Source organism: Bos indicus, chromosome 6 (genome assembly GCF_029378745.1).
Source record: "Bos indicus isolate NIAB-ARS_2022 breed Sahiwal x Tharparkar chromosome 6, NIAB-ARS_B.indTharparkar_mat_pri_1.0, whole genome shotgun sequence".
NCBI classification, from domain to species: Eukaryota; Metazoa; Chordata; class Mammalia; order Artiodactyla; family Bovidae; genus Bos; species Bos indicus.
The window spans coordinates 18,014,097-18,040,062 of NC_091765.1; the positions used below are offsets into that span (position 1 = coordinate 18,014,097).

Genomic DNA, 25,966 nt, shown 5'->3' on the forward strand with positions numbered 1-25,966 from the left:
CCTTTTTAGCCAACACCCCTAACCAAGACAGTCTGGTTTCTGTCACATGGTGCTACAGCCCCTAAGAGAAGTGAAGCTGCTCAGTCATGTGTGACTCTTTGCGACCCCATGGACTGTAGTCCTACCAGGCTCCTCCATCTGTGGAATTTTCCAGGCAAGGGTACTGGAGTCGGTTGCCATTTCCTTCTCCAGGGGATCTTCCCAACCCAGGGATCGAACCCAGGTCTCCTGCATTGCAGGTGGACACTTTACCCTCTGAGCCACCAGGGAAGCCTGTAAAGTACGTAAGCATGCTGATCAGCTGAGTGACACACGGGGGACAGAAAGACAGGCCTCTCCTCTTTGTCAGGGTCACCAGGCCACACTGCCCTAAGGGCCGTCAGGCCAGCAGGCCAGCATGCAAGTGTCTCTCTTTAGCCACTGCTCGCTGGTGACTGCCTAAGAATTACTGTTGTCATATAATCTTAATCTGACTTGAGTCCCAATCAAGACGGGTGGCGCATGGCCAAGCAACCCACAAGATGAGCATGAATGAACATGTCAGGAGCCAACACCACCAGGAGTCACAGGCAGAACTAGAGCTGCACATGTGCATGGCTCGCTGATGCCGCACAGACAGTCCTGAGCCAGGGGCCCTGCGTCTGACCTGCACGACACTCGCTCTCCTCGCCCACCCTTCGCCAGGAAGCTGGGTAACAACTCCGTGCTCCTTAAAGGACCCCAATTGTTTTGACTTAACCCACAGAAGGCTCAAAGCAGGAGGACCCTGGAAAACCATGGAAACAGAAAGCATTCCCTTCAATTACATTATTCTGTTGGTTTCATCCAAAAGAGGGGACACACCAAATTGCCCTGAGGTTGCTCAGCAGACATCTAGGGACGTGACGGAGTGCCTCCACCCTCTGGCCTGGGAGGGGCCATGACACAGACGCTGCGAGAGACCAAGACCTGTCCCTGGATGGACCCTCCAATTCACGAGGGAAAAACTCTACCCTCCTCTGGGGACAAGGATCAGATTCAGGACAGCCCACACCTCAGGAAGCAAACTGGGGGTGGAGGATGGAGAACAAAGGAAACAGTGTTGGCTCTTCTGGAAACAGCTGTAGAGTAATAAAAAGAAGTCTTAGTGTCAGGAGACTCCTTCCCAGGAGGAAAGCCCAAGCACCAGGAAGGGAGCCCCCAGCACCAACGAGGTCTCCCAGACATCACGTACTCGGCGGCAAACTTGTCCAGCCTCTTGAACAGCTCGTTCTTCATCTGCAGATTCTCTACAATGGCCTCCACCACCAAGTCTGTGCTGTGGACCACAGATGCTGCATCCGTGCTGGTCGATATGCTGCTCAGGGTCTTCGCCACAAACTCATCAGCGCCCTAATGCCGTGGGGGAAGCAGAAGAGAATGGTCACTGGGTTCGCTGGAAAATGGTCAATGTGCCACAGAGGGGGCAAGCGGGAGGGCGAGGACAGGGCAGGACACCCCAGACAACCTGAACGCGCCCTGGAATCCCGAGAAATAAACTCTCTACGTCTCTTCTTAGGGTAGATGGCATCTCAATGTGCTTCTGGACCCTAGGGCAAGAATCAGCCTGTGAACGATCCCAAGTGCTGGTCAGCACACTGTCGTGTGCCAGTCATAACCTTTCAAACTCTTAGCCGGCTCTGCTCAGGTTACTAAGCTGTTTGTTCACAGCGTCGGTGTTGGCCTGTTTTATCTGCTCTGTGTCAACAGACAGCCATGTACTGTTCCATGACAGTACAGACTTCTTGGAAGCCTGTGATCTGTCTTCCAGAAAAGGGTAAAAGTGGCTCTCAGCCCCATCTGTGAGTCTGAGAGGTGGTGCTGACTATTCCCCTCTAGCAGGAGGCAGGGAAGAGCTGCCAGACTGAGCAGTTGTTTACCAACCAACAGTCACCCATCATGTGCCGGCAACTGGTAGTTCAAGAGCACAGGCCAGATACAGCCTCTGCCCTAGAAGAGCGTACAGTCCTGTCTTTTCCTCATTTGTACCTCCAGGTTTCCACAAATAGATCTCAATCAAGGCAGAGACAAGTGGTCCCCTTATTAGCTGCTATTTTACTTCAAGATATAATTTGCCCATGAGGATTCAAAACGGTCCAGAAAAGGCATCCAAGATCATCAAAGAATAAATAATTCTCAGAGCTGTTCCAATGGTATGTGGCAGCCTGGGTGGGAGGGCAGTTGAGGGGAAAGTAGACACATGTGTATGTGTGGCTGAGTCCCTTCGCTGCCCACCACAAACTATCACAACATTGTTAATCGGCTATATTACAATTTAAGATAAAAAGTTAAAAAGAAACTATCAGAGCTGATCAATAGAAATGTAATGCAAGATGGTAGCTGATTTTAAATTTCTATCAGCTGCATTTTAACACGTGAAAACAGGTAAAATTAATTTTATTTAACCCTAAGATATCTAAGCTACTATCATTTCAACATGTAATCAATATAGAAATGTCTTGTGTTCTTTTTCTACTCAGTCTTTGAAATCTGATGTCTATCTTACAATGCACCTTGGTTTGGACTAGCCACAGTTAAAGTGCTCAACAGCCACCTGTAGCCAGTGGCGACTATCCTTATCAGCGGAGAGCTAGGTGAATACAGTTTACGTCAACTCAGTAAGCGGAAGCTGACCCTTCAGGCATGTCCCTGGCAGAGGCGGGAAACACCAGGAGACCAGACTCCTGAGGAGTGGCAGTCAGGAGCGAAGCACCTTGAGAACGGATGCCACCTTCTTACCCCCAGGGTGGGGCCCAGAGCCTCGGCCCAAAGAGGGACAACTGGCAGAAGTGTGCGGGGTAAAAAGTGCAGGTCATCTGGATCCGCGCACTCTGTCCTTGCTTCCCCTTGGCCCTCTTCAAATCCCGCCTGACCAGACCCTCGTCATAACATGCTCCTCTCTATCGCGACCAGTGAGGACATGTGAAGGAGAGCTTAACCTGCTGTGATACATACTGCTCAGATTTCTTTAGGGAGAACATAAAATGATCTCCTCCCCTGCTCCTCTGATTTTTAAAAGATGACTAGATTTTAAGAAGATGCAAACCCAAATCACAATGAGATACCACTTTATACCTCCTATGATGGCTGTTACAAAAATAACAATAATAATTGTAGGCCATGACGTGGAGAAATTGGAACCTCCTTGTACATTACTTGTAGGAATGTAAAATGGTCCAGCCATTGAGGATGACAGTTTGGCAGTTCCCCAAAAAGCTAAACCTAGGATTGCTGTATGACCCAGTGATTGCACTGCTAGGCATATACGTGAAAGAACTGAAAAGAGGAGCCTGAACAGACAGTACACTCATGGTCACTAGGGCACTATTCACAATAGCCAAAAGGTGAAAAGAACCAACAATATGGCTATTTACGTCTCCTGTTCTGTTATCAGTCCCCGTGGAATATTTAGTGATTATGTTATTATGCTGGCCTAAAGTTAGGCCTGTTTTATTGGCCTCAAGTTTCAATTCAAACATTTAAAAAGCAAACAAAGGCCAGAACCCTCTCACAAATGTGAAGTGGTCAGAGAACTGGTCTTGAAGATAATGATGACAAGAAATCACCTTGGGGTTTTCTGCAAACTTCTTCTTGGCCACTTTCCGAAGACTTTCCTCAATTCCCTTTCTAGATTTTTCCAGGATGTCCTCTGTTTGGTCCACCAACACTACTGTGTGGCCAGTTGCTGCAGCAACCTAGAACAAAACAAAAACCAAAAAAAAGCAAGAAAAAATAAAAATTAAAAAAAATTAGTAGACAGGAATTCTCTGCAGTCCAGTGGTCAGGACTTGGCACTCTCACAGCTAGGGCCTGGGTTCAGTTCCTAGTTGGGGAACTAAGATCCTGCAAGCCGCTCAGCGCCAAACAAACAAACAAAACCCAGTAGAGTTGCATATTCTACATGAACTCCAGCACTATTCTACTCAAAATACCACATAAACATAACAATAAGCCAACAGAAATTAAACACACACCTCTCCTCAGGCACTGCTTTAAATCCTTAACATGGATGACAGTTCTCAAAATAACCTTACAAGAAGATCAAGAGATGAGCCCACAGTTACACAACTGGTGTCTGGAAAGGGACATGTGGAGAGGGTTCATGTCTGCACAGTTTAGGCACACACTCACACCTGCTTTCCTTCCCAGAGTCTGAAATTCTGGCACTGGCCAGGCAGAGGGTGCCTGTGAGACCAGCCCCAGTAAAGACTCTTGGCTCTGCATCTCTAGTGAGCTGAAGGGAGGTATGATGGCCACCGGTGGGGAACTCTGTCCAGCACGGGGCAAGCAGAGGTGCTGGCTCGGGGACCTTCCGTTTTTGTCTCCGCTCCTCTGTGTGGCGGACCCTCTGGAAAAACACAAGTGATTTTCACCCTCCTCTTAACCTCTGCCTAGCTCATCCTTTGAATAGGCCAAACAGGATTCCTCAGATTCCTCCCTGCCCAGTCCCAATACACTTTCCCTCACTTCCACTTCCAGCATCACTCAGCATTTTTTCCCCTCAGGGGTTTGGGGAGGAAGATTCAAGCACTTTTGGAACAAGCGAAGAAGCTGAAGGCAACAGAGACACAGAAAGACAGCAGAGGTACTTCGCTGGTGATTCAGCGGCTAGGACTCTGTGCTTCCACTGCAGGAGGCACATGTTCGATCCCAGGTTTGGGAACTAAGATCTCAGAAGCTGCAGCGAGTGGCCAAAGAAATAAAAAGACAAAGTTAAAGCAGTGTCCTTTTGTTTTGAAACTTTAAAATCCCAATGAGAAAATACGGGAGGAAAAAAAAAAAACACTCAACAATACAAAGCTCCGTATGTCAGACGTCAAAGAAAATAAAAGCCACATGGTGAAGAACTCTGTCAGGAATCAGGTCTCAGAAGGCTGGGTACACCTTCTGTACCCAAAAGGAGTACACCTGGAAGATGCCATTCTGCCAAGGAATAAGGCATTAGCCTTAAGGAGGTGGAGCGGAGCCAGCGAGGTAGGGGGGATCACGCCATCTCCCTAGAAAGCCACTTGCAGAGTTACTGTAATCGTGTGTGACTGTGACAGTCACAGGGCATCTTTGGTTATGCTGCAGATAAGTTATGATGCCATCCCCTTAAAATTACTTTTTAAAAAAACTGCAAACAGAACCAATCCAAGAGATGAAGCAACCCTCAAAAATTCAAGTGAAGCAAGACAGACTTACAAGAACACTAAAATTCAACTGGGAAAATCCATGGCCAAGAAGTATTTTCAGCCTAAATGAGGACTTATCCAAAGTCCTCTGATAAACACCCCCAGCTCCCCCACCCCCACTCCCACCCATAAGGAGACACTGGGCAATTCAGTCCTTGCTTTTCTTCATCCCGCGTCTGCATGGGCACACTGGAGATGATACAGTATGCAGACACCAGCCAAACTCAGCTATTAAATCAAAGCCCTCTAGGCAATGTTCTGGAAGAACGAAGTGCACGTCAAATGATCCATGTCAAAGTTACTGTGTGTGCAAAATGTCTGTTTACTTTCCCATATCGGGGGCCAAGTGTCAGAAAGGTAGCAGACAGACCTTCCCAATGCACCACTGATCACATCTCACTCTGCAAAACGTCCCTCAGCGCACAGTGCCTCATCAGTCTTTAAAGAGGCTGCTCTTGTAGGAACTTAGCTTAACTGTTTTCCCTAACTCAATTGCCTCGAACATTTTCTACAATTGTGGGATCTTTAAAATGCCTAGACTAGTATTTCTGGAAAATTCTGAAAGAGATGGGAATACCAGACTACCTGACCTGCCTCTTGAGAAACCTGTATGTAGGTCAGGAAGCAACAGTTAGAACTGGACATGGAACAACAGACTGGTTCCAAATAGGAAAAGGAGTACGTCAAAGCTGTATATTGTCACCCTGCTTACTTAACTTATATGCAGAGTACGTCATGAGAAACGCTGGGCCGGAAGAAGCACAAGCGGGAATCAAGATTGCTGGGAGAAATATCAATAACCTCAGATATGCAGATGATACCACCCTTACGGCAGAAAGTGAAGAGGAACTAAAAAGCCTCTTGATGAAAGTGAAAGGAGAGTGAAAAAGCTGGCTTAAAACTCAACATTCAGAAAACAAAGATCATGGCATCTGGTCCCAGCACTTCATGGGAAATAGATGGGGAAACAGTGGAAACAGTGTCAGACTTTATCTTTTTGGGCTCCAAAATCACTGCAGATGGTGACTGCAGCCATGAAATTAAAAGACACTTACTCCTTGGAAGAAAAGTTATGACCAACCTAGATAGCATATTGAAAAGCAGAGACATTACTTTGCCAACAAAGGTTCATCTAGTCAAGGCTATGGTTTTTCCAGTGGTCATGTATGGATGCGAGAGTTGGACTATGAAGAAACCTGAGCGCCAAAGAATTGATGCTTTTGAACTGTGGTGTTGGAGAAGACTCTTGAGAGTCCCTTGGACTGCAAGGAGATCCAACCAGTCCATTCTAAAGGAGATCAGCCCTGGGTATTCTTTGGAAGGAATGATACTAAAGCTGAAACTCCAGTACTTTGGCCACCTCATGCGAAGAGCTGACTCATTGGAAAAGACTCTTATGCTGGGAGGGATTGGGGGCAGGAGGAGAAGGGGACGACAGAGGATGAGATGGCTGGGTGGCATCACCAACTCGATGGACGTGAGTTTGAATGAACTCCAGGAGATGGTGATGGACAGGGAGGCCTGGCATGCTGCGATTCATGGGGTCACAAAGAGTCGGACACGACTGAGCGACTGAACTGAACTGAGAAAGCAATAATTGTATACTCTAAATGGTTATCCCTTTAAACACTTTCTACTTCAGCTTTCCTTATCTTGGTTTACTCATAAAGCTTCAATAAAATACAAAGGAAATCTTACAGTATTGCTATTCCATGGGCAGAAAAAGATATTCTAGTTTAAACCCAAAGTAGACATGGCTAGTGGGGAACTTCCTGGAAGTCTAGCAGTTAGGACTCTGGGCAGATTTCACGGCCATGGCCTTTGTTCAAAGCCTGGTCAGGGAACTAAGATCTCACAAGCTTGCACGGCATGGCCAAACAAACTACACCACCACCACCCCACCCAAAGGGGATACAATTAAGACTGAATGGAGAAAATATAGGTGAAAAAGATACAATTCTCGAAACATTATCCATTTTATGATGAAGTTCTTGGTTGCATAGCAATAAACTACCATTTCAGCACAACTTCAAGCAATTTCAATGAAAGCAGTATTTTCATTCTACCCACCTGTAGACAGCAACCCAATCCAACCTAAAGAACTTCCCTTAGAATCATTTGTTTGCAGACATACCCAAGAGACACAAGGTTGGCAACATCTTGAGGGTAACTTCCTGTCTATTCATCTTCACAAACCCAGTGCCTGGTCCATGGTGGTGAGAGAGTAATAGGCAGGAAGACCAGGGGTCTCCAAACAGAGGAAATAGGCTGCAAGTGTCAGACATTTTTTTCTCTCTCTCTTAACCAGTAGGAAGAAACAAACAAGTGTTAGATTTTCTTCCCCTTCTCTACACAAATTTTAAAAGAGGGTTCTTCTGGGTTGCCATGACAACACATGGTTCTACCTGCACTTAACTTCTCAAACCTTGAGCTAACCAATGCGTTTTTCCTATGGAAATATTTGTCTTAAGCTATGTTAATGAACTATGTATTTACCATTGCCTAATGGCCCCGGACAACCCACCTTCTGCCAATGTTATGCCAAAACGCGTGTTGTGGGTGAGGGGCTTGGTGACAGTCTCTGAGTTTTGAGACGTTTCCTTTCTCCAATTAGCAGACTGCTAGTAGCTATATAACATCCGGCTAAAGACTAGCAGAGGGGCACTCTTTCAGCCCCCTTCTGATGTCTACGTCAGAAGCTTTCTATATCTCTTTTATACTTTAATAAAACTTTATTACACAAAAGCTCTGAGCAATCAAGCCTCGTCACTGGCCCTGGATAGAATTATTCTCCTCCAGAGGCCAAGAATCCCAGTGTCTTTCATGGCTCAACAACAACCTTTCAGCAGGCACTCAATGTATATTTGCTGAATAAGTAAATGAACAAACAAACCACAGGTAGCCCACTGCCTGGTATGTATTAGACACCTGACAACATTTCCTGGGATGAGTCCAATGTTCTGATTTTATTCATCTACTCCAAGTGGGGCTGGTATTCCTCCCTACTGTTATGGGCTATCGTCAAGATAGAGTGAGGATGCAGGCAGCCTGTCCCTTGTCCCCATGTAATCCATGTCAGACCTGAAAGGTACATGACTGCCTCCCAGACTGGCTCAATAAGCAGATGCAACCTTAAGCATGGCCAGTAGTTAGATCTTCACTCATAGCTTCAGCTACATGCTGGTTTGAAGGCTAAGGCCAGAAAAAACATAACAAGAAGTGCTGTGTTTTTCTTGGAAGCCAAGTAATTGTACTGGGATATACAAACAATCTGGACAGTGGGGAAGCTTTCAAGTAGTTTGGGTGAAAAAAATGCAGATTATTTCAAAATGCTTTGCACCAAATGACTGAGGGCCACACAAAAGCTTTGGCTTCTCTGAGGTGAGCACTCTTGCCCCACCGCCCCAACACCTGAGCTCCCCTGGAAACACCCTTAGCGCAGCATGCTGGGCACAGCTCTGCATTCATTCCCGTCACTACTGCTCCCTCCTCTCGACTCAACAACCATGCAGGGCCTGTTCCTGGCCCCGGGACAAGGTGATGAACAAAACAAATCCCCTGCTCTCAGAGAGCTTCCACTCCTCATAAATCATCCTATTTGGTCTTCATAATAGCCTTTGGGGGAGACACTGTAAACAAAGTCTAGACGTGAGGGGCTTTGGAGCTAGGCCTGCCCATATCCCGAGCTCACATGCTGGCTGTTGACCCTGCAAGGCGTGGCTGGGTCCGAGGGGAACAGTCTGAAACAGCTCTGAACTGGGCTAGAGCCAGACTCTGGAGCCTGTCTACCAACTATGAGACAGAAAAATTCCTTAACTCTCAAAGGCTGTCTCCTCATGTAAATTGGAGCAGAAGAGTTGCTGAGAGGATCAAAAGAGTTAATACATGTTGAGAGGATTAAAAGAGTTAACACAGTAGAATTGCTGAGAGGATTAAGAGTTAAAGAACATGTGATATGCTAGGCACCCAGAACAGTGCCCAGTATATCACAACAGCTTCATGATTTTATTCTAGGCAGGCCCCTTCTTCCTTCTGTAAGGGTCCAAGGCTTAATCATAGATCCAAGTACTGCCTCTAAAGGAAAATATTTTACTTTGCCTTTAAAATTACATCTTCTCACGACTTGCCCCCTTTCTGGTTTTCATTGCCCCTTTTCAGGTTTTCTTTTCTGTGTCCTTGCATTTTTACAAACAGGTTAGGAACCCTTTTCATTTAAAAAGCAGGGGGAACACCCACAAATTTCCTTAGCCACCTGAAGCTGACCTTTGCTTCACTACAAAAGCCCTTCAACCACCAGGGGACACAGCTGTACGAGCACCAGCACTGCTGAAAGCAAGAAGGCATTAAAGGCCTTCCAGGCGCTAAAGCCAGCGCCTGTTCTTTGGCCTCATCTACTTTCCCACAGCCCCACTCGCTGCCAGCTAAGCCTTCCTTTTTGAAATTCTCCCATTTCTTATCTCTATCTGTTCCTTTTAGCCATATTAATTCTCTCAATCTTCTCAAAGGTATCTTTCAAGGTTCTGCCTTCAGTATTCTTCTCTGTCTTTACATCTTTTCTTTCTGGAACCTTAATCATTCTCATAATTCCAGCTAGGTGTGACACCAGCACATTCTGTCCTAAGCTAGTCTATGCCATGTGCGTGCATGCTAGGTCGCTTCAGTCGTGTCCAACTCTGTGACCCCATGGACTGCAGCCCGCCAGGCTCCACTGTCCATGGTATTCTCCAGGCGAGCATACTGAAGTGGGTTACCAGGCCCTCCTCCAGGCGATCCTCCCGACCCAGGGATTGAACCTGTGTCTCTTGGGTCTCCTACATTGGCAGGTAGGCTCGTTACCACTGAGCCACCTGGGAAGCCTGCAGTCAATGCCTTGTGACCCTAAAACCGGTTCTCTTGGCCTCCATTAATGTTGCCACTATCCTGAGGGTCACAAGAGTTGCTGGACAACACTTTTTTCTTAGCCTCAGCCCTAATTACATCCAAAGAAGTTCTATCCATCATTTAAGGCCCCTTTCAAAAGCTACCCTCCCCAAATGAATGTGCTTTTTCTTGTTTTAAACCTTACAGCTAGATTTTTACTGCTGTTACTAGGCTGCCTGACACCAGTCAAAGGTGCCACGTGGCCTCTGCTCTTAGATCTGAATGCCTTAGTGGCGACACTGATCTGGTCCTTGTGTCCCCTGCCACTCATCACCTGTACGTGGTCTTGTCCGGTAACTCACTGCTCACCACCAGGTGCCGAGAGCAGGGTGACCCAAGCCTGTGCCCTCCCCCAGCTCCATCACAATGCTCCTTGGGCTGCTTCCCGGCTCCACAACCCGGCCCTGAGGTTCCCTCCCTCAGGAAGCGCCTCCGCCTCCCTGATGCCAGCCCTCTCTCCCTCGGAGAATGCTCTCTCAACCTCTAACACAGGTAGTCGCTCCTTTGTGCTCTACTGACTTACAGATATAGCAGGTCCTTCCTGCAGGACCCTAAACATAGGGAAAAAAACAGTGTGGAGCTGGTGAGAGTCACAGCTACCAATGATCACTCAGTTATGTTAACAGCAGCCCAAACCCCAGGACATGAATATAAGAGAGAAATAAAAAACAAATGGTTGTAAGCGATTTCAAGTTGTAAAAAATCTCACGAATTTTAGAATAAAGGTCATAAACCAATGACGATGTAGGAGAAATTCCATATGTGAAAGATAAATTAGACATGGAAAAATTAACTAACACCAGCTTTTGATGATGAACTCAAAATACTGAATAATAGCTAGAGACCTTTTCAAAAGACCTGCCACATCGTCTACTTCTTCAGAATCCGAAGTAGCTGTGACCACAAAGCCAAACATAGGGTAGTTCTGTCATACTCTGAACTTCAGTCCAACCAAAATTTCCAGTAAACGCAAATTTCATACACATATATGTAGTGCAGTTACATACATACGCCTTTTTTTAAACACATACTTTTTAATGTCCCTTTTTCCTTACCTAAGAAGATATATCCCATATATCTATAACATCATATTTTAAGTGTGTAAAGGCTGTATCTTAAGGTAAGGTATTTAACCCACTAAAACCTTCATCTGTGTCAGGTGGCATCCCAGATATGGCAAGCAGGGCATCTGTGCCTTCATGACGTTAGCTGTTCACACTTGTGCCTCTTCTGGATGGTGAGCAAATCAAGGGCAGCAACCACATACTACCTCTCACCCACCTCAATGTCTGGCACAAAGGCACACTTAATCTTCATGAAAAGAATGGGTGAATAATAGATCTAGTTTTTAAAAGCTTCAGTTTGTGAACTATCTTAGGAATAAGTTCTCAAGAAATCATGACTGGTTTTGCTACTAGAAACTCTTTATAACAAATTTTACATAATCAAGTTATTAATAGAATTATGAAAAATCACACATATAAAAGGATAGACAGAAAAAAAAAAAGAATAACTGGATTCTTTAGTCAATTACCAGATTAAAAAAAAAAACCACAAAAATCTCTCTATTATTTTGGTGGGCAGATCAACCATTCTCTGGCACTGGTGGTGGAGATGCCAGGCAAAGGGGAACTAGAGGGCAACTGCCACGTAATATGACCACCTCTGTACTTTCAAAACTGGACTGATGCTTCATTTCCTCCAGCATGTCAATGTGCCCTGTACCATTTATCAAAGGGGCTGTGGGCAAAGAGACACGCAGACCCTGTGTGTGCCCGTCCATCTGTGAGGGACACGTGGGAGCCAGGGCAGGGATGGCGGCAGACACACAACACAGGCTTCCCTCCAGTGTAGCTTTCTTCCCTATCACAGCAAGGAGAGGGTGAGAGGCACCTTAGTTTCTCAACTACTGCAAGGTGAGAGAGAGGGAAAATTATTTACTGTTCAGCTTTATTAGCTACAGATAATCCAGATCATCAATTACTACAGCAGGAGAATCAGTGCAACCGTTTTCAGGCTTTTTAGCCATGAAATTATTCCTCCTAAGAATGTATACAGAAGAGCAATACATAAAGCATAGGTCAGGAGAGAGGGGTTTGGGAACCACCAAGGAACCGCACTGAACTCCTAACCCTAAAGTCCATCAGAGTATAGTGTCAAAAACCTCTGATCTGTAAAGTAATTAGCCTCCAATTAAAATTCAAAACAAAAACCCTCTGATCTATTCAGACCTACTATGATGGCTATTATTTTAAAAAAAGAAACAAAAACAAAAAACATAAAATAAGTGTTAGCAAAGATATGGAGAGACTGGAACTCCTGCACACTGCTGATGCAGTCCCTGTGGAATATGCTATAAGAGTTCCTCCAAACACTAAAAATAATGACCACATTATCCAGGAATTCCACTTCTGGATATATATCCAAAAGGACTCTAACACAGACTTAGAAGCAACACTCTCACATAGCTGCAGACCATGTTCATGGCAGCATCCCCAATAACCAAAAGGTGGGAGCAGCCCGAGTGTCCACTGATGGATGAACGGGCAGACAGTGTGCTACAGACATGCAACGGAATATGACTCCACTAAAAATATCCCGATGCAATATTATTCCTCAAACAGGAAAGACATTCTGACACATGCTACAACACAGACAAACCTTTAAGGTTTTTAGATGAAATAAAGCAGTCACAAAAGGACAAATACTGAGTGATTTCTCTCATACGAAGAATCTAGAACAGTCGGATTCATAGAGACTGAAAGTAGGATGGCCACCAGAGGCTGAGGGAGGAGAGATGGGCGATTATTATTTAACGGGCATGTACTTAAATGCCACTGAACTGTACAGTTTTTTATGTGCATATTTTCAGTTTTATTAGATAAATGCCAAAGCATTTCCCAAACAGTTACACTAATCTATTGATACATTCCCACCAACAACAGGAAACATGAATTTCCTGTTTCTCCATATCCTTACCAACACTTTATCAGATTTTTCTAATTTTTCCAAGCTGATGTGTGTTATAGTATTTATTTGTAGTTTTTATTTTTTTTAATTTATTTTAATTATAGGCTAATTACTTTACAACACTGTAGTGGTTTTGTCATACGTTGACATGAATCAGCCACGGGTGTACACGTTCCCCATCCTGAACCCCCCTCCCAACTCCCTCCCCATCCCATCCCTCTGGGTCATCCCAGTGCACCAGCCCCGAGCACCCTGTCTCATGCCTCGAACCTGGACTGACGATCTGTTTCACATGTGATAATATACATGTTTCAGTGCTATTCTCTCAGATCATCCCACCCTCGCCCTCTCCCACAGAGTCCAAAAGACTGTTCAATACATCTTTGTCTCTTTTGCTGTCTCACATATAGGGTTATCGTTACCATCTTTCTAAATTCCATATATATGCGTTAGTATCCTGTATTGGTGTTTTTCTTTCTGGCTTACTTCACTCTGTACAATAGGCTCCAGTTTCATCCACCTCATTAGAACTGATTCAAATGTATTCTTTTTAATGGTTGAGTAATACTCCATTGTGTATATGTACCACAGCTTTCTTATCCATTCATCTGCTGATGGACATCTAGGTTGCTTCCATGTCCTGGCTATTATAAACAGTGCTGCAATGAACATTGGGGTACATGTGTCTCCTTCAATTCTGGTTTCCTCAGTGTGTATGCCCAGCAGTGGGATTGCTGGGTCGTATGGCAGTTCTATTTCCAGTTGTTTAAGGAATCTCCACACTGTTCTCCATAGAGGCTGTACTAGTTTGCATTCCCACCAACAGTGTATCCACACCCTTTCCAGCATTGATTGCTTATAGATTTTTGGAGAGCAGCCATTTTGCCTGGCGTGAGATGGTACTTTATTGTGATTTTGATTTGCATTTCTCTGAGAATGAGTGATGTTGAACATCTTTTCATGTGTTTGTTAGCCATCTGTATGTTTTCTTTGGAGAAATGTCTATTTAGTGAACTGTACATTTTTCAAGTAAGTTTTACTTTATGTATTTTTTTTTTACCACATACAACGCACAAAAACCTTTAATTCAACATACCTTCATTTTACTGAGAAAAGCCACAGCAACTAAAGCAAAAATATTATTCACCTAAGATCACATATCTATCCAAAAGATAATTCTGTAAAAGGTACTTCTGTCTATATTACTAACTAAGCTTTTCAATGGCTCCTGGTGATCACAAAATAAAAGCTCCTACACATGGCACTCAAGGCCCTCCAGGAAAGGGAGCCACCTCCTCTCCAGACACACTGCTCACTGTTGCCAGAGACTGCCACAAGGCGTATAGGTGCCTACAGCTGCTATCGCCTCTCACCTCCAGGCCTCTGTACTGTCCAACCTTCTCCCCAACTTCCCTCATTAACAAAGCCCAAGTATCACTTCCAGATACTAAGCACTGCCACCCCCAAGACCCTCCGAGTCCCAAGCAAGGAGTCCTCCACGTTCCGGTAATACCCCTGCACTCCCCTACCCCTGCACCCACCACACTGTGTCACAATCATCCATTTAAGTGCCGTCTCCCCTACTCCTGTGCTTAGTGCTTAGTCTCTCAGTCATGTCTGACCTTTGCAACCCCATGGACTACAGCCTGCCAGGCACCTCTGTCCATGGGAATTCTCTAGGCAGGAACTGTCATTTCCTCCCACAGGGGATCTTCCCAACCCAGGAATCGAACTCAGGTCTCCCTCATTGAGGGCAGATTCTTTGCTGTCTGAGCCACCAGGGAAGCCCAAGAATCCTGGAGTGGGTAGCCTATCCCTTCTCCAGGGAATCTTCCCAACACAGGAATCAAACCAAGGTCGCCTGCACTGCAGGTGGATTCCTTTCCAGCTGAGCTACCAGGGAAGCTCCTCTTCCTGGATTCTGACTAAATGAGACCCACACCAAGACACACTAGAATTAAAATGTCAAAAGTTAAAGACAAAGATTAATGTTGTAAAATATTAAAAGCATCAGGAGAAAACCAACTTGCTACACACAAGGGAATCCCCACTAAGACCAACAGCAGAAACACTGTAGGCCAGAAGGGAGTGGCACAATGTATACAAAGTACTGAAAACAAAAACAAAAACTTCCAACCAAGAACATTCTCCCTGGCAAAGCTCAGAGTGAAGGAGTTCAACACTACTAAATCTGTATTACAAGAAACGTTAATGGGACTTTAAGCTGAAAAGAAAGGGCACTAATTAGTAACAAGAACACATATGAAAGAATAAATCTCACTAGGAAGGTAAACATATATAAAAAAGGTGGTAGATTAATCATTTATAAAGCTAGTATAAATGTTAAAAGACAAAAAAGGCACTATGAGGTACCATTTCACACCAGTCAGAATGGCTGCGATCCAAAAGTCTACAAATAATAAATGCTGGAGAGGGTGTGGAGAAAAGGGAACCCTCTTACACTGTTGGTGGGAATGCAAACTAGTACAGCCACTATGGAGAACAGTGTGGAGATTCCTTAAAAAACTGGAAATAGAACTGCCTTATGATCCAGCAATCCCACTGCTGGGCATACACACACTGAGGAAACCAGAAGGGAAAGAGACACGTGTACCCCAATGTTCATCGCAGCACTGTTTATAATAGCCAGGACATGGAAGCAACCTAGATGTCCATCAGCAGATGAATGGATAAGAAAGCTGTGGTACATATACACAATGGAGTATTACTCAGCCATTAAAAAGAATACATTTGAATCAGTTCTAATGAGGTGGATGAAACTGGAGCCTATTATACAGAGTGAAGTAAGCCAGAAGGAAAAACACCAATACAGTATACTAACGCATATATATGGAATTTAGAAAGATGGTAACAATAACCCTGTGTACGAGACAGCAAAAGAGACACTGATGTATGGAACAGTCTTTTGGACTCTGTGGGAGAGGGAGAGGGTGGGAAGATTTGGGAGAATGGCATTGAAACATGTAAAATATCATGTATGAAACGAGATGCCAGTCCAGGTTCAATGCTGGGGGCTTGGGGCTAGTGCACTGGGATGACCCAGAGGGATGGTATGGGGAGGGAGGAGGGAGGAGGGTTCAGGATGGGGAGCACATGTATACCTGTGATGGATTCATTTTGATATTTGGCAAAACTAATACAATTATGTAAAGTTTAAAAATAAAATAAAATTAAAAAAAAAAAAACAGATAATGGTTAAATACAAAAAAAAAAAAAGCAGTTTAAAAAAAAAAATGATTACTATAATTAGTTAAGGGGTTATTGTTGTTGTTCAGTCACCCAATCGTATCCAACTCCGTGCGACCCCATGGACTGCAGCACGCCGGGCCTCCCTGTCCCTCACCATCTCCCAGAGTTTGCCCAAGTTCATGTCCATCCCATCGGTGATGCCATCCAGTCATCTCATCCTCTGATGCCCTCTTCTCCTTCTGCCCTCAATCTTTCCCAGCATCAGGGACTTTTCCAATGAGTCAGCTATTCACATCAGATGACCAAAATACTGGAGCTTCAGCTTCAGCATCAGTCCTTCCAATGAGCATTCAGGGCTGATTTCCCTTAAGGTTGACTGGTTTGATCTTCTTGCTGTCCAAGGAACTCTTAGGAGTTTTCTCCAGCTCCACAGTTCAAAGGCATCAATTCTTTGGTGTTCTGCGTTCTTTACGATCCAGTTCTCACAACCCTACATGACCACTGGGAAGACCACAGCCTTGACTATACGGACCTTTGTCGGCAGAGTAATGTGTCTGCTTTTCAACACACTGGCTAGGTTTGTCATAGCTTTCCCACCAAGAAGCGGCTGTTTTCTGATCTCATGGCTGCAGTCACCATCTGCAGTGATTTTAGAGCACAAGAAGAGGAAATTTGTCACTACTTCCACCTTTTCCCCTTCCATTTGCAATGCAAATAGATGCCAGATGCCATGATCTTAGCTTTTTTAATATTTGGTTTTAAGCTGGCTCTTTCACTCTCCTCCTTCACCCTCATCAAGAGGCTCTTAGTTCCTCTTCGCTTTCAGCCATTAGAGTGCTATCATCCACTTATCTGAGGTTGTTGATGTTTCTCCTGCCTATCTTGATTCCAGCTTGTAACTCATCCAGTTCAGCATTTCTCATGATGTGCTCAGCATATAGGTTAGACAAACAGGTTGACAGCAGACAGCCTTGTCATACTCCTTTCTCAATCTTGAACTAATCAGTTGTTCCATACAGCGTTCTAACTGTTGCTTCTTGACCTGCGTACAGATTTCTCAGGAGACAGATAAGATGGGCTGGTATTCCCACTCTTTAAGAGCTTTCCACAGTTTATTATGATCCACACAGTCAAAGGCTTTAGCACAGTAGATGAAACAGAGGTAGATGTTTTTCTGGAATTCCCTAGCCTTCTCTATGATCTAGCAAATGTTGGCAATTTGACCTCTGGTTGCTCTTCCTTTTCTAAACCCAGCATGGACATGTGGAAGTTCTGGGTTCACATAATGCTGAAGCCTAGCATGCAAGATTTTAAGCATGACCTTACTAGCATGAGAGATGAGTGCAATTGTCTGATGGTTAGCACATTCTTCAGTACTACCCTTCTTGGGAATTGGGATAAGAAAAGGTCCAGTCCTGTGGCCACTGCTAGGTCTTCCAGATTTGCTGACATATTGAATGCAACACCTTGATGGCATCATGCTTTAGGGTTTTGAATAGTTCTACTGGAATAGAATAGTTAAGGGATGCACAAGATAAAAAAGTATGAAACGTGACATCAAACACATAAACCAAGGAGGGTTACTAATGTTGAGCATCAAAATAGGATCAAACTTAAGTTGTTATTAAATCGAATACAGACTGTTACACATACAAGTTATTATATGTTAGCCTGATGGTAACCACAAAGAAAATTAAAGTCAATGCAGGAAATTGAAGATATCTGAAATACATATAAGAATTCATAATCAGAATTCATAAACATTTCCTACAAATCAATTAGGGGAAAATGTACAACACAACAGTAAAATAGGAATGAAATCTAATAAGACATTATATAAGAATATATATGGCCAATAAACATATGAAAAGGGGTTCACCTCATTAGTAAACAGGAAATTCTAATAAAAATACAATGAAATATCACTAAACCCACTAGAATGACTAAAGGAACAACAACATAATCCCATAGAGCAAGGAGGACCTTCACACCCTGATGGCAGAACTCTAACCTGATATAACCACTTTGGAAAACTGTTCAGCATTATCTGCTGAAGTTGAATATATTCATCTTTTGTAATCCAGCAATTCCACCCAAGAGAAACATGCACGTATGTGTGTCAAAAGACAGGACCATGACTGTGGATAGCAACTGTGCTGTGCAGGTCGGCCCAGGCAGGGCTAGAATCAGCCTGAGCAGTTCTGCTAAAGCTCAAGCACCACGATGGTCCCTGTCGAGGCGTGAGACCTACTGCTTTACAGCGCTGCTCTGCAACATTAACAAGCTTGGGGGTGGTTTGTATCCACTTATCAACACTGTTCGTAACAGTGATATTGACGACCGGTTTTCAAAATTACATTACTGAAGGTTCTTACTTAGGAAAGAATTTCACATGTCTTAGATGCAAGGAAACCAATCACACTCATTTTTCTCAAATTAATCAATGAATTATTCCGAACTTTCCGAGTGGAAGAGTAGATCACAAAAATAAGCGATCCTTTTTCATCTCCCATAGATATATTTTCAATAAATAAGGAGGACTTTCCCTGGCACTTTAACCTGAGTACCAATAATCTGAATCAACCCACTGAAGACCCATTGAGGACTCTAGTTTTATACAATAGTGACTACAAGACCTTGAGGACAAAAAGTCTGCAACGGGGAAAAAAAAATGTATTTGACGCCTATGTCCTCAACTCCAACTGACTCCTCTAGCTTTGGTGGAAAGCAGGCTTAGCCAGAGGGAAATATTTTTGGACAAGGATGCTTCAGAGCTATAAAAATAGGCCCAGTAAATAGCACACTTGTCAAAATGCCCAAGTACTCCAGTCCCAGGGCCAAGGAAACATGCCAAGCAGAAGTGTGCAGGATTTCTATATTTTTGCAAACATACCACTAGATTTGAAGCCCCTTCTCTGAATTATTACTTGAGTTATCAATTTGTGAGAATTGCAGCAACTGGTCCAGTGAGGGGTTCCATGAGCCTTTACACTACAGGAGGGCTACATTTCAACATTACACTCACTCTGAAAACTGCTGAGTTTTATGTACCCTCTGCCACAACCAAATTCTGACTTCTCGATACCCAGAGGAAGTGTTCACCCAGAATAAGTACACTGAGTCACTGCTCCCCTGAGGCTGCTGCACCTCTGCATTAAGACCTGCCCTTGGGTTCTCAGGACGTGATCCAGGGAGGAAAAAAATCATAAATCAGTTGCATCTCCCAGAGCTGGCAAGTCTGGGTTCATGATTATCTCCGGTTATGCAATGCCTTGAACTTTGCCATCAATACCAGTTGTGTTCACTTACTTTAACAATCAGAAAAAGGCATTCTGTTGAAGCATTCAAGCACCACCACAGCTGGTTTATCCTTAAAACCGTTAAGTTCATTGGTTCGCCTCTTTTTTTAACTTATATTTTTATACTTAAAAAACTATTTCTAAAAAGCCAAAGGAATGTGCCTCCATTTTTAAGTGAGTCTGTTAAATACACATTTTTTTTAAAAATTCAGTAAGCATCTGGGTTTGGTGATGGAGAGAAAGAATAACTTCTCTTCCTGGACTCTTCACACCATCTCCCACAAATTCTGGAAAGGAGATGGGATAGACGGACACATCAGTGGTATCAACCAGCTCTCAATTATATTAAGAATCTCTGAAGGACATTGCCAGAATGGATACTTTCTGAGTAGAGAAGAGAGCTGCAGATCCTAACTATTCTCTAGGAAGATTAATATGGCAATGGTTATTAGGAGGGTTTTTTCTTCTGTTAGATTCTGCTGAAATGAACCAATTAAGATGCTTCCTCAACAATTCAGGTATCAATCCTTGTTCTAGGAATTAGAAAGGAAAGAACAGGGGCAGGAGCATTCCTCAGAGCCTTCTGCAGAATGGTGGACATTCTGACAGCAACCCCATCTTCAGAGGTGGCCACAAGGTCAACCACAGAGGGAGGAAGCTCTCTGGGAAAGCTGGAGAGAACAAAGAAGTCATGCCAGGGGAGTCTGAGTCTATTATGGGCAGAAAGATGGTAGCAGAGTATGGAGATGATCAGCTAAATCTGGAGCTGAAGAAAGGACAAGATGCTAACTGCTGACTCCAGACACCCACAGATCCCCTTGACCATGGAGGCCACACTTCTCCCCAAAGACAGTAGAGGCCAAAAGGTACATGCAGAACGGTGGTCATCTCAGCCACAGGAATCTCCAGCCAGCAGAACGGTAAGTCAAAGACCTGAGTTCCAGCCTTAGTTCTGCCGCTGACCCTTGAACCCAGGTGACAGCTCTGCTGGGATGATTATTATAACGGTCACAAGAAATGACAGAGACATTAAAGTACTCAGAACAGAAAAAAAGTGAACAAAACACACATACATCTGTAGTGTTTTTTAAGTGCCAGGCTCAGATTTAAATGCTCTGAGTATGAACTTACTGTAATAACCAAATACGAGTAAAGAAAGCACTAAGGTTATCTCTCAACAACCCACACAATTAGTCTTAAAATCTTTAGAATTGTTTGAACTCTCCCAAGCTGACTATCAGATCTTTTAGCATTGCTAAAAGAATCTAAAATAAGAGAAATCCTCACCAGATTAGAGCTGATGGATCTACACCAAATAAAAGCAGCTAACAATTATTAAACAGCTTCCACTGAACACATTAGTACAGTTCTAAGCACTTAGCTCATTTCCTCCCTCAGAACACTAAGAGAAGTAACACTATTTGTTGATAAGGGAAGAAGCGGAGAGAGGTTAAGAGACTCGCTCGAGATTCTCACAGCCAGGAGGAGAAGGGCTGGAACCCAAATCCAGCAGGCACCTTAAGTGCCTTTCAATCACACTTCCAATCACACTCAGCAGAAACCATCACACACTCAGCATATCCTGGAGGAAGATACAGCACAGCGACCAGCAGCATTACTTGCCTGTGGTTCCAGGAGAGCTAGGCAGTGAGGTATGTGCCTAAGGCAGAACTGGGGAGAAGAGGGAGGAAGAAGAAATGAAATTAGAAACTCAAGAAAGGGGCAGATAATTGTGAGGTGCATCCAGGACACAGCAGAGAAAACCCAAAACCTGACCGAGGTACCATTTCTGCTCTACAATGTCCAAACATATTCCATGGCATTCATTTTTCTCCCTGTCAGCCCTACCTCTTCTAGAGTATCCCCAGCCGCACCCCAAGTCCAAAGACTAACATGTCGACAGAAGCTATTTTACTGTCCCCAATACATCATGGAGATCAGAGAACAGCCCAATTAAGAACCGAGCGTCAACACAAGAAGTGAGGAAAGAACTTCACGACAAACACACCCCATGCGCCTGAGGACAAAGTTAACACCTGGGAATAAAACTATTCCCTCCATAAAGAAGTCTGAGTCCCAAAGGAGAGCTTACAACTTAATGATGGTGCCAGGCTCCTGAGATCTTAAAACTTCTCCTAGGCCCCTGCTCTGCTTTCAAGCAAATTTCAACAGAGGCAAACTCACTGAGGCAACAGGGGAAAAGTAAAGCTAACTAACACAAAGCAATTCTGATGATTCTTCTATTCAGCATCAGAAAAGTCAGAGTTGGGGGGCAGGAAAAAGAGATGGGTGAACCAATGCAGAGCCGAGAGAGGAGACTTCCAACCCACTTGAGTCCTCAGTAATACAACGTCAGGGAAACATATATCTGTAGTTTAGAATACGGCTCCCCCAACCCCATCCTGTTTTACAGCCTAAGGAGTTCTCCCCAGAAAAAATGTGCACTTTTTGCTCTTTAAGAGGGACCAAAAAAAAAGTCTTTGGGTGCAAACCCAGCTCCAACCCCCTTCAAGATGCCAATTCTCACTTCCTCAAAGTATGGCATACTAAAAGCAAGGTAAATCAGAAAGCCAAGAAGTCCACTCCTGAAATGTCATTCCCAGAAATCCCACTGGCTGCCCACCGGTAACTAAATGAAAGCCATAAACTCTCTGAGCTCCTTATATGAAAAAAAGGCAATGCAGGAAGCGAAGCTTAAACTCATTCTACAAATTGAAGAAATGCACAGCTAATAACTTTCTTCCTTTTCCACTTCTTTACAAAGCAAAAAACAACCCATCCCCTACTCAAGGGTCAATTACTGGTGGAAGTTTCTTTGCTGGCCTAAATATCCAGCTGAAGATAAACTGGCAATCAGACCCAAGTAAGAATAATGTGTGAACACACAAAACAAGTTAATCTTACTTAAATATTAACCATGAGTCAGTTGTGTGTGTGTGTTTAATTTAAAACAAGCAAAAAAAAATGACAGGCAAAGAACTCTTGGACAAAACAAATATACATATGGTCTGTACTCTGATCAACTTCATATTATTAAACACAGAACTCACTTGTCTTAAATTGCTTAATTGCTTGAGAAACGTGTCAGGCTCCCACAAAATCTAGGGTTTGTTTTTTTTTTCATCCTACTCAACATGAACTGGAACACATGCCAAAAATGACAAAATTTTAAAGTATTAAAAATGTAAATAGAACTACACCTTGATTAAAATTTAAACTACTTCAGAAAGAGTTCTGGAGAATGAAGCTAAATGCAAATTAAGGGCGTAATTTAGGTGTTACTTTGTGCTTATGCTTTTAAAGCTTTACTGAAGAGGATAAAAAACACCTTCCCTCTTTTCAGAGGTCCCCATAACAAACTGCATTGCCAACTGGCATTCACCTTGAAGATCAAACAAGAAGGGACAGAAGCACAACCAACACTCTCCATCTGAATATTACAGTCCTACCACAGCAGCAAGATCAGAGATGGGAATGCTGTGAGGGGACAATGACAAAAGGACAAGGCTAACGCCATAAAGGTAATAACCCTCAAGACAGCTAACATTCAAGTTCCTACTAAACGCCACTGTGCTAAGGGCTTGATGTGTGCTAATCCATTTGATCCCTTCACTCTCCCGGAGGCTGCTCCTACCTCAGAGATTAGTAAAATAAGGCACAGAAGCACGTTTCCCATATCAGTACTGCCAATGTGAGGCAGGCCAGCACAGGCCATCCCAGCTCCCCACAGTGAACTGAATACAATCTACAGTCAAGATGTAGCAACTAAGAAGTCTATGGCACCAAATAAGCAAAACAGATTTAGCCAGTACCAAAAGCTGTAGGTCAAGGAGCATAAAGAATGAGGCACCACTGCCTCAAATGGCATGATCTAGGGTAGAGTGCAAAAACAGATCAAAGCCAACCGACTGGCAGAAAGTGGCACAGAGATATTCTTCAGCAAAGGGTGGTTCCCCTCCACAGGATTAAAACTGCCACCCACAGTGGCTGAGGCTCTTTTAAACCTTGTTATGTAAGGACAGAATTACTTAAATCTTTGGTCTTTATCAACTTCTTGAATGACAGTTCCATTATATTTCCATTCTGAGGGGTAAACAGCTTTCTTTTTAACACCTTCGGTTTCAAAAGGCACACCTTGGTCCAACTATGCAAGGATGTGATCTACAAGTCTGAACTGCACAAGCTCCTCCCTTCTTTCTCAGATGAAAGCCCCGACATCATACTTATAATTTAAGGTTCTACCTGTGTGCATTTTTGTACTACATAACACTCTTTTTTGGCCAATAATGGATACAACATTCCAAGAACGGAGCAACTTGAATTTGTACAAAAGCTGAAGTGACACTTGCAACTTAGCTTCTAATCCTCTTCCACTGATGTCTTGACGGGACCATCAACTGTAGTTTCTAACCCATTTCCTGTATTGTTATTGGGAGCTTAAGGCTCTAATCAGAGAAGGCGATGGCACCCCACTCCAGTACTCTTGCCCGGAAAACCCCATGGACGGAGGAGCCTGGTGGACTGCAGTCCAAGGGGTAGCTAAGAGTTGGACACGACTGAGTGACTTCACTCTCACTTTTCACTTTCATGTATAGGAGAAGGAAATGGCAACCCACCCCAGTGTTCTTGCCTGGAGAATCCCAGGGAGGACAGAGCCTTGTGGGCTGCTATCTATGGGGTCGCACAGAGTCGGACACGACTGAAGCAACATAGCAGCAGCAGCAGCAGCAAGGCTCTAATATCTTGCCACTAAGATGCTGTTTACAGGTTTTTAAGCAAATATAGTATTTTATACCTGCCCAGGATAAATCTCTCTCTCATGGCACAGGGAGCTTTGGGTGGAGCAGGGATATACAAAGGCATTCAACCTAAACTTTCTTTTGAGTATCATGTAGTATATAAAGTGTAGAACTTTCAAGGTTAAAGGGACTTACTCCTCCCACCTCACATATAATAAAGATTCCAGAACCCAGCACCAGGCATGTACACAATAAACAGGGTGATCTGAGAAGAAACAGGAGCATCTCAGGGTAAAACATTAATGAAATACAGATTTCAAGAGAAATTGCTCTCAAATTAATATGTTGCAAAAAACCTGCAGTGTAGGAAACTTTAAGGTATTACTAATAAAATTTTTTTCTAAAAAGGAAGCACAGAAAACAGACGCTGCAGCTAGAAACAGACACTAAAAAAAAAAAAAAAATTAAACTCTATCATGATCACTCCTCCAAGAAAAATTAGATAAATGCTCCCCGCCCACAATACAAGTAGCAAAGGGCTGAAATGCTGAGAATATTATCAGCTAAGCTATGAAAATCACGGCTACCTGATCCGATCTAGAAAATAACCGTTAAATATCAGTAAGTAAAAATACAAGAATCACAGCGTGTGTGTGTGCGCGCGCGCCTGCTCAGTCGTGTCCGACTCTTTGTGACCCCATGGACTGCAGCCCGCCAGGGTCCTCTGTCCATGGAATTCTCCAGGCAAGAATCCTGGAGTGGGCTGCCATTTCCTCCTCCAGGGGATCTTCCCAACCCAGGACCTAGGTAATAACTGCACACCTGACCCTGAATCACAGCTCAGCTGGAACCGGGCAGAGTCCTGCAGATGCAGCGAGATTAGAGGCTTCTTCAGAGCCCTCAGTCGCCCCCTCTCCCAGTCTCCCCAGCGCCAGAGGGCACTGGGTCAAAGACATCTCGTGCAGCTGTTAGTGAAGTCTCAGGGCCTCACAAGCTCCGATTGGGTAACTCTACAAAATGCTACAAAAGTGCTGACTACTATTCTTTTCAGCAAGCAAACACTCGGAGGGGAGAAAGACCATTTAGGAGAGCAGAAAACTGCTCTGACTAACGACTGCAGAATAACTGATAAAATTAAAAGTGATCGCAGTCCGGGTCTCGGGAAGCAAACCCCGAAACCGAGGCTCGGCCCAAAGACACTAGACCTTGGGAGGAGTGGAGACCCACAGGCCCAGAAATTTCAAACTACACGGGGGAGGGTCGGGATGAAGACTCCCGTGGCGCTGGCCTCGGGCCGGACACTCCACTCCGTGTCACGGCCCGCCAGCGCCTTCCTATCAGGACGGGCAGAGAAACGAGCGGGCAGAGGTGCCCGCGGACGGCCCACCTGGGCAATGCCGGCGCCCATCAGCCCACCGCCGATGACCGTCACGTGCTTGACGAGGATTTTTTTCGCCGAGGCCGCGGCGCTGGAGGAGGAGGACATGGAGCGCACGAACTGCCTGGTTACAAAAGCCATGGAGCAGATGGCGAAAGCAGCGACAGGCACAAGACCTGGCTAAGTAGCAACCTGCACGGAGCCCAAGAAACAGCAGCTACCCGACGTCAGGGGGCGGAGGCCCAGGCGCCCAGGAGC

General features: G+C 44.4%; 1 protein-coding gene across 1 annotated transcript in view; it reads right to left on the reverse strand.

Moving 5' to 3' along the window:
* The window catches only part of HADH (hydroxyacyl-CoA dehydrogenase), a 44,329-nt gene extending 18,363 nt beyond the window's left edge, over positions 1-25,966 (reverse strand). The window contains exons 1-3 of the mRNA XM_019962333.2: positions 25,718-25,966; positions 3,585-3,713; positions 1,214-1,371 (exon numbers count right to left, since the gene is read on the reverse strand). Of these exons, the coding sequence (XP_019817892.1) occupies positions 1,214-1,371; positions 3,585-3,713; positions 25,718-25,849 (419 nt within the window). The 5' untranslated portion in view covers positions 25,850-25,966. The remainder of the gene's footprint in view (positions 1-1,213; positions 1,372-3,584; positions 3,714-25,717) is intronic.